Here is a 13789-nt window from a genome sequence, read left to right as displayed (position 1 = left end):
AGTCGGTAATACCACGGTCACAGATATCACGTACAAATTTTGGTCCCGATTGGACTCGGTTAAGGTGTCTTGCAATAGGGTCAAAGGCCAGATGCTCTATGGAGACTCAAAAAATTTTCAAATTTGTTGGTTTTGCCGACTCGAGGTCAAATTTTTTTTGGCATCATAATTGAAACATAGGTTTTTAATTCTCTCCAATATATTTCACTTACACCGTGGTAACCGTCTTCAGGGCAAATTGATTACACGTCTGCTCCGTGCGGCGTGGAGTTTTGTACATGGAGCAGACGGTTACCGCGTGTAACCGAAATATATTGGAGAAAAATAAAACCCTGTGTCTTAATTAAAATTCCGAAAAAATTTGACCTCAAACCGGCAAAACCAACAAATTAAGAAGTGAAAAGGTCGCCAAAACCATCATCAATATTTTTTTATTTAATACCCAAAATCGATACTGATAAAGTCGAAGATATCACATAAAAATTTTGGTCCCGATTGGAGTCGTTTAATACGTCTTCATAGCGTAATCTGAATTCACAATTTGTATGTGATATCTTCGACTATAGTTGTGTCGATTAGAAGAAAAAAGAAATAATTGTAATTCCTTGAGTCTCCATAGAGGAATCTGAAATTTGCTCCCTGTGCGACACGCCTTAATCGACTCCAATCGAGACCAAACTTTATATGTGATATCTTCGACTATAGTTGCATCGACCTAGGGGTTGAAGCTTAGGAAATCTGATGTAAAAATTTGCTTCCTACATTTAAGATCGAATATGATCTGAGAAGAGGATATATAGGCCTTTAAAAAGCCTAAGCACAATTTTTATACAAAATTTGGTCGAGATCGGTCAAGTGGTTTTTGAGACACGCATATATCATATAAGTGGGCGGTGCCATCCCCATTTTCAAAAAAGTTATTGAAACTTAAAGAGCGATTGATTGATATATATCAATTTTGAATAAATATTGATGAATTCCTTAGCCACACTGCTCAAAAAATCTGTAGGTTCAGTACATACACAATATAAATTCAAGGCCGTAATTAATAAAAGTCGCCTTATCAGTTTATATAAAAATAAATTTATTTTTAGATACTACTACATATTTTGAAATTGTGGAACTTATCGAAGGCCAAAATTTGAAAAATTAAGAGAAATATGTTTTTTTTTTTTTATTTTACCCGATAAAAAGTCCCAACAATCCAAGTCCGCCAATAGATTATTATATACCATTTTAAAGGCCTATGTATGCTCTTCTCAGATCATAGTCGATCTTTGAAATCGAATCAAAAATAGTCATTCAAGCACTCATAAATCTACAAAGTCGTATTTTCTGACCTAAATAACCTTTAAAAAATCTATAACAATAGGCAATAATATTTGTCATAAAAGCTAATAAAATTTGGGGGGTAGGGTCTTGAAATTTCCCCCAAAAAAAAAACATTTTCGATGGGTACCCTAATGTGCATAAGTTCATAGTCATATCGTCACATCTGTACCGTTAGTTCGATTTTAAAAAATTAGGGCTTGGTCTACAGATGTGTAGTAACATTTTCGAAAAGGGTTGCCACTTGATAAATAATTAAATTCAATATATAATTCAATAAGTTAATTAAGTATTAAAATATGAGTTTCGATCGAAATGGTTTTGAAAACGCTTTATTTCTTAATTATACGTAGGAGGTTTGCCACCTTTTTAAAAGGGGAAGTTCAATTTAAATTAATGCAATTAGAAAATTTAAATATGTATCATGATAGTGGTGTCAGGCAAAGAAGGTTGTGGTCAAAAATATTTTGTAGAGGGTTGCCACCTGTTTACAAAGTTACATTCAATGTATGCAATAGGTAAATGATTACTACTATATGGATATCAATTAGTTGGTTAAAGAATAGGACCGCAAATAAGTGTTCACTGATTGAGAAAAATGCTGACCTCTCTTTCTTTCGCTTTCCCATATTTTTATACCCGAGCGCACTTGTGCACCAGTACAAAGTATGCATAACTGAGCTGTAACTCTGGAATCTTATAAAAATTGTTGGTTCTCTATTGCTAATCTCACTTATTTTTTATAATATGCATGAACTAATTCAAAAGCACCGTGTTTTTTATGAAAGTCAAACTCGTATATTTACTTTAGTATTTCTTTTTGGCCTCACTTATTGCTAATATAAACTTTGTCAAATTTTTGCTTTAGATCCGCGAAGCTCTTAAGTCAACAACGTAACATGCACCAAACACCAACATGCAATTGTTACATGCAACATTGGTAGCAGTCAGGTCAACAATGGTGCTATAAATATCATGTACTGAGTTAGTTAATGGCAGTTTGAATTCGCAACTGTAAAAGTACCAACCATGGGAAAGCATGCGAGTTGGGTGCTGGTAATACTCCATATTTTCAGCTTTTGGTTGTCTTGTCAAGGCCTTATGAACGAGCATCAAGAGACGGCAAGGAGTGCCATTTTCTTACGTTCGCAAATAGAAATGGATTCGGAGCCGTGGATATCGGGCATAGGTTGTTTAGATTCGTTCATTAAAATCGCCTTCACGCACCGCGAGCGGTTGACGCGCTCCTACAATCTACTTATGACAAACAGCTACTATATTTCTTCGCCGGCCTTAGAGATACAGAATGGGCTCTTAAAAATTTTGAATGAAGTGGTTAGCCAGAGCAATGATAAAGGGCGACGGATTTTTCAGATTCGCACAGTCTTCGACAATAAACGATATGTGCAGGTGAAGTTCGGTGACAGCGCAGTAATATACACTGATTACTATGTCATTGTAGTGGACAGTTTAGAAAGGCTTAAAATATTTATGCGGGACTATATTAGTCGCATGGTTTCTTGGAACCCTGGAGCCCGCTTTTTGCTGTTATTCAACAATGCGTCGAAGCGGGATAACGAACACGAGGTGGCAATGGAGGTTTTCACCCTTTTGCAGAAGCAATACTATGTCCATCAAATAGGTCTTCTGTATGCAACTGGTGAGACAGACTACTCATTCTCAGTAATGGACTACTACAATAATGAATACTGTCGCACTATAAGAGTGTCCAAAATAGGCGAGTGCAAAAAAGGGCAGCCTCAACCGAATGCGGCCGAGGTTAAACGGAAGCTGCGCAAATTTGAACGCGATATTAGGATAAAAAATTGCACCTTTCAAATGTGCGCAGCCGTATCAGCGCCTTTTGTGGAGAAAAGCTGCCGGACTGGAATAGAGTTGCGTATTATAGGTTTCATGAGAAATCGTCTAAACTTCAAGGTAAATATGGAATCTCCTTATTATATTTATTCACGGCCTGCTCCTTAATTTACAGATCAAGCATTCTTGTGAAGAGGAGAGCAGAGGAGTGCGTGAAGAGAATGGAACATGGACTGGGCTGCTGGGAAGACTATTTGATCGTGACTGTGATTTTATACTTGGCGGATTCTTTCCTGACAACGAGGTTAATGAAAATTTCTGGACTTCCGACTGTTACCTCTCCGATAGCTATACTTGGTTTGTGAAACTCGCTGATCCAAGACCTGCATGGATCGCTCTCTACAGCATTTTCCAAGACGAAACGTGGATATGCTTTATTGTTTTGCTTAGCTTTACTTGGATATTCTGGTACTTTTTCGTAAACATGCTTCCTGAACCACCAGACCACAAAGATTTTTCGCTAGCAGGCATTAATGCCATGGCTGTCTCTATATGCGTCGCTGTCGAAGAGCGCCCAGAGTGTTTTGCTTCTCGCATTTTCTTTCTCGCAGTAACTATTTACGGAATGAACGTTGTTGCAATTTATACTTCGCAGCTAATCACCGTATTCACTGATCCTGGCTATCTACACCAAATAGACAATCTCGTCGAGGTACTTGAAGCGGGCATACCTTTTGGAGGTCCAGATGAAAATCAAGACTGGTTCGAAAATGACGAAGATATGTGGATCTACGAAATGTATAACGACACGGACTTCTTTATACCAAACTCAGATAATCTTCGTGCTGTGAGGAATGGCAAACGTGTCTTACTTGCGAGTCGAATGTATGTGTTGCAAGATCGCCTCGCCGATGAACTTTTTGCATTTCCAAAGAACGTTTTTTCTAGTCCACTACAAATAATAATGAAAGCTGGATTTCCATTAGTATCTGATTTCAATTGGCTCATAAGAGCTATGCGAGACCATGGAATTTTTCAAAAGATCGACAATGATTTTCGCTTCAACAACACCTATCTTAATCGAATAAACCGCATGCGACCAGAGTTTAAAGGTAATAATGAAATAAGTACACGAGCCTGCCACCCCCTTAACCCTTCTGCAATGATTGACTGACCCAACTGACCCAATTTTTATGAAAAAATTCTTTAACAACAGAGTTAGGTAATTTTAAATGAGCTGCGGCGTTGTCTATTCGTTAAAAGCATAATCAGCTATGGTTTCGCAAAAATATAAGAGTGTTTTATTTTATTTAGTTTTCTAGAAGGCGACATAGTTTTTCCATACATCCACAGTGTTTCTGGGTCAATTTGATCCAAATTATTAATTGGTAACTTTGAAACGGTAAGCATACAGTACTTGCCGATAAAGATTTTGCTTATGATAAATAAAATATTAACTTAATTTAAATTGAAATTTCTATTATTGGATCAAAATGATCCAAAACATTATAGGAAGGGGTAAATTCCAAACACTGAAGAAGGGCATGACAGGTATTAGGTACAAATCTACGAAAAAAGAAATAAAAAATTCCATTACGTAAGTTTTCCGAGAAAATAACTTTTCCAGTGTTCATAGTGTTTCCATGAATTAATGGTGTTAACTACGAATTTACATAATTCTTTCTGATTCCTTAGCCTCTTTAGGATAATTTTTAGCTTTTTACGTAAAAATTTAAATTCCAGTTGATTATTTATATATATATATTTTTGGCTTTCCATGAAAATTTTCAACATTTCTGCATGTGATCAATAAAAATATATTTTGATGTGCTGGATAGGTCATAATTCAAATTAACGTACGAAAATATCAGAAAAAATAACATAATTATCTGAAGGGGAAAAGGCTAAATTTCGCAGGCCTGTGTTATTTAATATAAAAAAAAATAAAAGCATCAATAAGAACACATGATCCTTTTGCAGAGTCTGCAATTGTTCTCACCACTGATCACCTCAAAGGTTCCTTTTCCATTCTGGTCGTTGGAGTTGTTGCAAGCATAATTTTGTTCGTGTGTGAGCTTTTTGCTTTCTGGATTTTCATGCCTTATTTGAAGAAGTTTACCAATGAGGAGAGGATGGACCGATCTGAACGAGGAAAATCATTCCAAACGCTAGTTAAGAAAGATAGAAGGAATAATAAAAATAGAGTAGTAAAGAAAAATAACGAAATGAAAAAGAAGCCAGTTAAATCAAGTAAAAAGAACAAGAAATCCGAGAGCAAAACCTACAAAGTGGATGTTGTAAACAACATAAGATTCACGCCAGTGAAACGACGATATATAGATTTGAATCCTTATTAAGCTTTTATGGAAAAATTACAGCTTTTCAATATTTTATAATTAGATTTTTGTGATATGAAAAGCAATAAATCAATATCTACAGCTTTAGATATTTATGTAAATACATACATAAGTTGGTATATGCTGTTACCCACTATACTATATAAAACTTGTATTAAAATTTTCGCAAAGCAAGTGCTTGAAGAAAAATGGTTTGAAAGGGAACGGATTCGTATAAGTTAAACTTAGGACAACTGCCATTTAACTACCAACGGGAGATAGCGATTTACAGAAGGCTATTAATAAAATTGAAGGTTATGCACCCAAACAGGTCGATTTAGATGTATCTGGGATCCACAGTACTCCAACGAGAAAAGTCAGTGTGGAGCGCTCTTTTTCGGCGCTAAAACTGAGTTTTAAACAACAAATACTTCTAAATAAAACAAAAATTAATGCGCGTGGGGTGCGCTACGGAAGTGAAACTTCCCTTGATTTTTTTAACCATAACAACGGAAGTGGCACTTCGTGTTACCCATGTAGAGTTTTGTGAGTTTGCGTCACAATCCACTATTAGGCCCATACCATTTGAATCGGCGTACGTAACGATGTCCATAAGCTCCCTCGAAGGAGGGAGGCTATAGAATCATATGGTAGGAAGGAGGAACATATAATGGCCTCGGCGCGTTGCCCGCCCGTACAGTACACAATTTTTATCGAAACGACATCTTGAGAGCAGAACTCTCTAAATATCGTGCACTCGGCACTATAACGCATGTGCGTAGTCTTTCCGTCCCTTTAAGTTGAAGGATTTCCGCCCAGGAAATCTCTCCAAGTCTACATATAGAGATGGTTCCTGAATTATGAATACTTGGAGATTTGCTATGCTGCAAATCAATTTAAAAATAATTTCCGTAGGCAGCGACCATAAACGCATTTGGTTCGAAGGACTTTCAACAAGCCTGCGTCAATGGAAAGAGCCGTCTCCATCGCTCGAAGTCGGTTTTCCCCTGGTGTATGAGTAAATACGCAATTTTATCGCTTTAGAACCTCGCTTGGTTCCGAGAAGGCCCTGGTGGTTCTTATCATTTTTAAATTGCATCTAACTTTTTGGGCTAATTTTCAGTTGGCATTTCGGGTGCAGAGTTAGATACCAAAGGAATTTGAGCACTCGCCTTGGCTATAGACGCAGCCTTCTTCTCCATTTACCTCCTTCTCTTCACCTGCACTGCGGTCAGCTTTTCACCCGTTCGAGGATCACCAATACAGGATTAATCCATACCGACACTCTCCCGGTTTGCACCAGGTTTAACCATTGTTGGTTCCATCTCTGAAACCAGTGTCCGCTTTGAAAGAGGAGAAGGACCATCAAGCATCTTCATATCTTGTCACAACGTTGGTTGCTCCAGAATGTTCCGATGGTAGTTCGCCCTCCACTTCATTTAGGAGTAGGCTCTCCATTGCCAAAGTCAATGTGCCGCTTGTTTCCACCGAGACCCTGGGTGCCAATCGCTTCATGGTGGACCGTGAGCTTTGGGCCTGCACATCCGATGCCCAGGCCGCCGTAAAATGGGTGGAGGATTTTCAGCTTGCTGGTTATCCCGTGCAGAGGTATCAGGATTTGGCTCCTCCATGAGGAAAAGGAGATTGTAATCTATCCTTACTGCTAAGCGGTGGCCCTTTCAAAGGGTATTTTTCCCGTCATCCTCCTACTTCCCGACATGCACCGAATGCCATTCGCATTGCTCCAATCAAGCAAATCTTGGGTTTCGTTCAAAAACATCCCCAATCAAGAGAGTAGAGTGCAATCGGTGAGTAAATGTCTCACACAGTTGCACCATCACCCGTTGAGAAGGTCTGAATAGCGATTCGACTGACCCCTCGCACCGTGTCAAGGTGCTTGCTTTCACGACCGTATCTTTTTTCCTTTTTGTTGTTTATTCAATAAGTGATTACCAGTAAAAAAACATGGTTAATTAGGAAATACAAATTCAAATAATAGATTTACTGCGGAAGGGTGAGACCGTAGAAAAAGTGGTAAAAAAATGTTGCCATTGGAAAATGCTAAGACTGAGAAAAAATATAGCCACAAGTGTTCCTAATTACAAAGGAAGTCGGGCAAAGAATATTACGGTGTGACCTCTTGTGACCTTAGTAATCGATGCAGCCACTCTTGCAGAAGCGCACAAGGTATTAAACTTTAATTTAAGTCAGTAGACAGCGAGGCACAGTATTGCCAAATTGAGCATAATGCAGCGCAAGAAACCCAGACCGTTGCTAATTGAGATATGGTAGCCCGGGCATGGTATTGGATTAGTGACCCTAATTAAGCCCAAACGCGTCGTGTTAGAAAAACCGTGAATCACCGTGGTGGGTCAATAATGGGTTGTATTTCAAAAAATTGTGTTGGTCCGTTATGCGTAAGGAATAGTATCTGGTCATCTTGCAAAATTTGCCAGGTGTAGTGAAAAAAATGAGAGTTGCTGCTGAAAAATCAGGCGAAGCACACTGTTCATGTTGACAAAGGCTGGATACAAAACCAAACATTTCCTAATTGTAAGTGGCCTCCACCACCTCCCGGCATGAATCGTAAGTGTTCAATGTGGTAAATGAACTGTGAAAGCAAACTACGGATTCACCTTCAGAAATTTTACAAAGATTAACCTTCAGTAAGCCAAGTCGCGTCCAGCAACTTAGAAAAGGAAAGGGATACTGAAAATCGTACTACTTAATAATTTTTTTCTTTCCTCTTTCAAAAATATCCAATTTCATAAAATTTCAATGCCTATTTATCATATTGCTCAAGCGTTAGACGATAAAGAGTCCATACACCTTCGTAGCCCATTACGCCCATTAGGGTACTTAAATCTGACATTATAGACAATGGTTTTTATGTAAAAAAATATTTAAAAAATGCTATAATCAAAAAGAAAAACATTCACTTATTTTTTTTTTGTTTCTTTATACGTTGCACATTAATGTAAAAAATGTATAATTAGCGCCCATAATAAGACGGAAGAAATACATTTTTTTCATTAAGTTTCGTTAAAAGGCTTCCAAGATACAGCACTTTGAAGAAAGGTATGTATGACATTTTTTATTAAAATTTAAGTCCCGTGTAAATAGGGACGTCATATCGGCAAATTATGCTGCACGTATATTCATGTCACCTAGGCCTTCAATCTCTTCAACTTACATCCAAATCCTTAGAGGTCGCGCACAGAGGTGGCCGCGGTGACATGAAATGCCTCCTCTGCAAATACTTCAATAGATTCTACATGTCCAACCTTAACATTTCTAAACACTCCCTCGTTTGACACGTTAATTTGAGTATAATTAATTTAAATTTGATTTTTACTACAGGTGGCAAACCTCTCCAAAATATTTTCCAACTAAAATGTTATTAAACCCTTTGGTCTGACACCCATACTGTGATATACATTCCAATTACCTAATGCCCTTAATTCAAACAAAATTTAATATTTCAAACAGCTGGCAAACCTATTATTATTATTGTCATTATTATTGCTATTGTTATTAAACCCTTATGTCTGACACCCATATTGTGATATACTTACATTCCAATTATTTCATTCCCTTATGTTAAGTAGAATTTGATTTTTTAAACAGGTGGCAACCATCTACGGTTACCAGACGTACTGATTTTATCAATATAGTAATGATTTTTCAACTCTGTACTGATTGTATTAATTTCTTCAATCAGTACGCTAATGTCCTGATTTTTCAAAATTTGTATTGATTTGTACTGAATTTTCAATTCAAACAAAATACTTTAGATTTACTTAATGTTTTTACATAACGTTGGAACTTCCTTAAACTGTACTGTAAAAAGTAAGAAGAAAATAATTTCATTATAGTTGACCTGTTTCAGATAATGTTTCATATCCCCAAGAAATTAATACAACAAAAAGTTCAATCCTTTTGTGGGTCCGGGTCGTTACGTACCAGTTGCGATAATATGATGGAGCTTAATTTATTTAAAAAGAAGGCTGACGTTTTTTTGTCGAGTGTAGCTAGTTATCTCGAAAATAACTTTCAGTTTAATAACAACAAATTTGAATATTCGAATGGCTTTTGCCTATAACTTACAACTCTTTTTTCACAATTTACTGACACTTTAAAAGAGTATTGCATAAAAGACATAGAGTTGGATACTCTTTTTAGCGAATTATTAGTCTTTCAAAGTTTTTGCATAGTTGAAAAAATTTATTTGAGCCATCAGGAATTATATATGCAGTCTTTAAATAGTGGTACTTTTCCACAGTTAGAAAAAATATGTAATTTTGTTTTTTTCAGTACTACACTCAAACGAAGCAACTGAGAGGATCTTTAATTAAAATTTTTTAAAGTGAACTTCATATTGAAGTAATTTTAAAGAGAAATGTATAGAATTCTTTGATACGGAAGATGGAAATGAACTGATTATTGCTATTCAAAAATGTCATAAATATAAAATAATTTATTGGCTTCTGTGCACAATTACTACGTTTTATTTCAAATAGCAATTTGCAAAATGGTAAACTTTGCCGTATAAACGCTTAGTTAATTTTTTATTTGCAAATAACTAAATCACGCAAATAAGTAGATATTGATTAGTGGTATTATTTGCAAATAAGCGCAAGACGCCGCCATTCTTAGGTTTATTTTCTGTTTCGATGGTCATCTTATTGCCTTTTTATAATCAGACATTATTAAAAAAGAATTTTTCACCATCGAATAAACAGTGAGTTAGGTATTTGCAAATTATTTTCATTTGCAAATAGCTTACGTATAAACGTAGTAAATGATGTGTACACTCATGTTAAAGTGAAAAACACTTTTTTATGAACTATATTTTACTTATGTACCAAAATATTGTCGAAAACAAGTACTCTGACGTTTTAAAGTATTATCTGTTTCTTACATTCATAATTCTGCTTTGAACAAATATGTACTGAAAACTACTGATTTTTTTGGCATGAAAACGTCTAACGTAGTGATACCGCGCATAAAAATCTGGCAACCCTACAACCATTCTTCATGTAGTTTAGAACTAAAACCCTTTTCAAAAACTTTTCGATTGATATTCATATTGTAGTAATTCATTTAAATTAATTTAATTTAATTTAATTTTTAATAGGGTGGCAACCCTAGTAAAAGAGTATTCTTAGTGTACATTCTGAGGGTTTCTTAAAAATCTTTCGTTTAACACCATTATTTTCAGGTGGCAACCCTTTCGCATTATTTTCAAACTACAACTTTTTAAGCCACTTGGCATCAATTTTTTAATTCAAGTTGAATTTGATTTTTTAAGCAGGTAATAGCCCTCCTCCATAAGCGTGGAATTGATTATATCGTCGTTTGAAGTACAAACCCGCGCATCGTCATACTTCAAAACCGCGTAACTGACATTGGCTACCAAAAATTGGATTTGCTGGCACAAGCTCTTGGCTCAATCCTTATCCATTCGTCCTGAAATATACTAGCCAGAAATGCGATTTCTTTATAAAAAGAGAGAAACATTTTGAAATATGAGTGTTTTACGCTCTAGAATATAATTTCTACAACTTCACACACGCGGTTTTGCATTTTGTTGATACGCGGTTTTGTACTTTAAACGACGATATATATCGTTGAAGATAATGCAAAACTGGGTAAGTGAATTATGTAAATTATCTTCTAGAGAGTAAAAACACTCATTTCAAAATGGTTCTCTTTTTTATAAAGCAATCGCATACCTGGCCAGTATATTTCAAGACAAATGGATAAGGATTGAGCCAAGAGCTTGTGTGAGTAAATCCAATTTTTGGCAGCTAATGCGAGTTACGCGGTTTTGCAGAACGACGCGGTTTTGTACTTTATAGCTGAAATACAATGCCGGCGAACGGCGAACTCACCACAGCGAAATTCGCGCTGTCAAAATTAGAACACCCGCAAGCATATGAAATTGAACACAGCCAAAGCGAAATGCGAAGTTCGCTTGGCGGCGTTTCATGGCGATAGATTTATTTCTATCGCCCTACTGGGCGATGACAGCTGAGCGTGCCAAAGGTGGCCGTATTTCTTTTTTGCTTTCAAAGTTTTAAAAGAAAACAACCTGAACACGATTTTTTTTTGTTTGAAAACTATAGTTGTGGATTCGTTAAATCTGGCTTGAAACAAATTATTTATAATAATCTTTCTTTGGTTTACATTTATATTTGTTATCATTTCCTCATTTCTGAATATGGTTTAGTTTTTTCTAAATATGGTCACCGAAATTATAAAGGCGACCAAATGGGATCTGCTGTTTTCGCTACCGCTCTAATTCTGTTTAAGTAGGCGAAATAGCTGGGCAAACGGTGAACGACAGCATCGCGCAATTCGGTGAAGTTTGCCGTTCGCCGGTATTGTATTTCAAGCATTAAACGACGATATCTCCATACCAAGCTCCATTACTCTTAACACAAATATGTATTTCCTGCGATATGCAGTATGAAAAATTCCGTTTGCATGGGAGGTGCCACGCCCCCTTGTCCAATCGAGATTACGGCGTGACAAATTATATTTAAGTTGGGCTAAATGACACCAGTGTACAAAATTTCATGACGGTCGATTGAGTAGTTAAAGCGTAACAAACAAACAGCCTCACTTTCGAATTTATAATATTAGTAAAGGTCTGATTATGCATACTTCGCATAACTTCGCACAATCATTTGTACCAGTGCAATAAAAATGTAACTTAAGAAAATGTGAAGCAAAATCTTAACTCACCAGATCGCTAAGTTTTTAAAAGTTCTGGGTAATGGAATTCATACAAAATACATACAAAGTACATACGAAATTACAGTTTGAAGTTTATGCGAAGTTATGGGAAGTATGCATAATCAGGCCATAAGGATAGGTATATGGGCAAATCCCTGCAACCGTGCGATTCAACGTAAAAAAAGTGGTAATTTTAAAATTGAAGGCATAAAAATAAAATTATACATCAAATTGTTTTAAATCCATTGAGCAAGCATATAATTCTTGTGTGATTCATTTTTGCTTGCAAATGCTTGAAGAGTTACATATATGTAAAAAACGATAATTTTCGAAAACTCAAAGTTAGCGATATGGCGTGGGTTTTGTCCGATTTGAAAAATTTTCAAGATAGTATTAAAGAAGGTCAGGCGAAAGGTGTATACCACATTTGGTAAATATTGGTGAAGTGGTTTTTGAGATACAAATATTTCATATACATAAGTGGGTGGGCCATGCCCAGTTGACAAAAAATTTTATGAAAAATTTAATTTCGCTTAAGATCCATTGAAAACATAATTTTTGAGTAAATATTTACAAATTCGTTAACCGCACTGCCCAAAGATCTGAAAATCCTTTATATACACACATCTAAATTTATGACCGCATTTTAGGCAAAAGTAAGTTTATTTATTTGGCATTTTCAAAGAACTTTATGGAGAATGTTATCTAACGATCACGCTTAATGCCAACCTCTTATGTTTTAGTCTGTCAGTGTGCCATCAAAAAAGGGCAAAGACCTATTCAGACAATATTTGTTATATTTTCAATATTTTGAAAGTGACACAACTGTAAAAGTTCTTATTTCATTCTTTAATATTAATTAATATGTATATAAATAAATAAATAAGAACAATTTAGTAATTGATGAAAGTGAAAAGTAGGAAAGAATTTAAAATATTACCTTTTCGATGATTACGAGTGACAGATTTCCAATTGTTACAGTTTATTTCCAATGAGGAGCACATATTTTTCTCAACGCCTAACAAATTTTTCAATATTACGTTTACTATTTGCCACACAAAGGGACACGTCAAAATTGTTATTTTAATTACTTTGATTGCTTATAGATATTACAATGACATTATTAAAAAAAATTAAATAAATTACAAGAATTCGTCACATTTGTTTACATTACATTAATAGAATTAATTTAAAGGTGAGTGACACAAAATCACACGGTTCCAGAGATTTGCCCATATGAGTGTAAAAATCTAACATTTTCGTTAATTTAAATTTTTGGCTGGTAGTTTTGTTAATTTTGTTGGATTGACTTCAAATCATTTTGAAAGAGGTAAGAATATACAGCAAAAGCATGAAAGTCATTACAACTTCGAAATATAGCGGTAGCTGAAATAAAAATTGTTACACCGTGTTACAGTGTTACACGTCACTCTACTGTACATATGTACATGGTGGGATTAAACGTCGCAAAGTTGTTACAAATGTCGCAATTGTTGCAAAATTGGCGGCTTTCCGGCTGTTTTTATACCGCTAAATAGCACATAAATTACGTAATTCACGTAGAT

The 13789-nt window shown here is 35.7% G+C and overlaps 2 protein-coding genes across 3 annotated transcripts in view; one reads left to right on the top strand and one right to left on the bottom strand.

Annotated features, from left to right (window-relative positions):
* The window catches only part of LOC118742380, a 265677-nt gene that overhangs the window by 102010 nt on the left and 149878 nt on the right, over positions 1-13789 (bottom strand). The gene's annotated exons all lie outside the window — the stretch shown is intronic.
* LOC118744062 lies at positions 2359-7116 on the top strand. Its single transcript, XM_036476820.1, has 4 exons — positions 2359-3267; positions 3323-4259; positions 5128-5397; positions 6821-7116. The coding sequence occupies exons 1-4, from the start codon at positions 2359-2361 to the stop codon at positions 7114-7116; spliced, it is 2412 nt and encodes an 803-aa protein (XP_036332713.1).

This window comes from Rhagoletis pomonella, unplaced genomic scaffold (genome assembly GCF_013731165.1).
Source record: "Rhagoletis pomonella isolate Grant_MI unplaced genomic scaffold, Rhpom_1.0 Rhpom_scaffold_00007, whole genome shotgun sequence".
Lineage (NCBI taxonomy): Eukaryota > Metazoa > Arthropoda > Insecta > Diptera > Tephritidae > Rhagoletis > Rhagoletis pomonella.
This window is presented reverse-complemented; position numbering and strand designations above follow the sequence as displayed.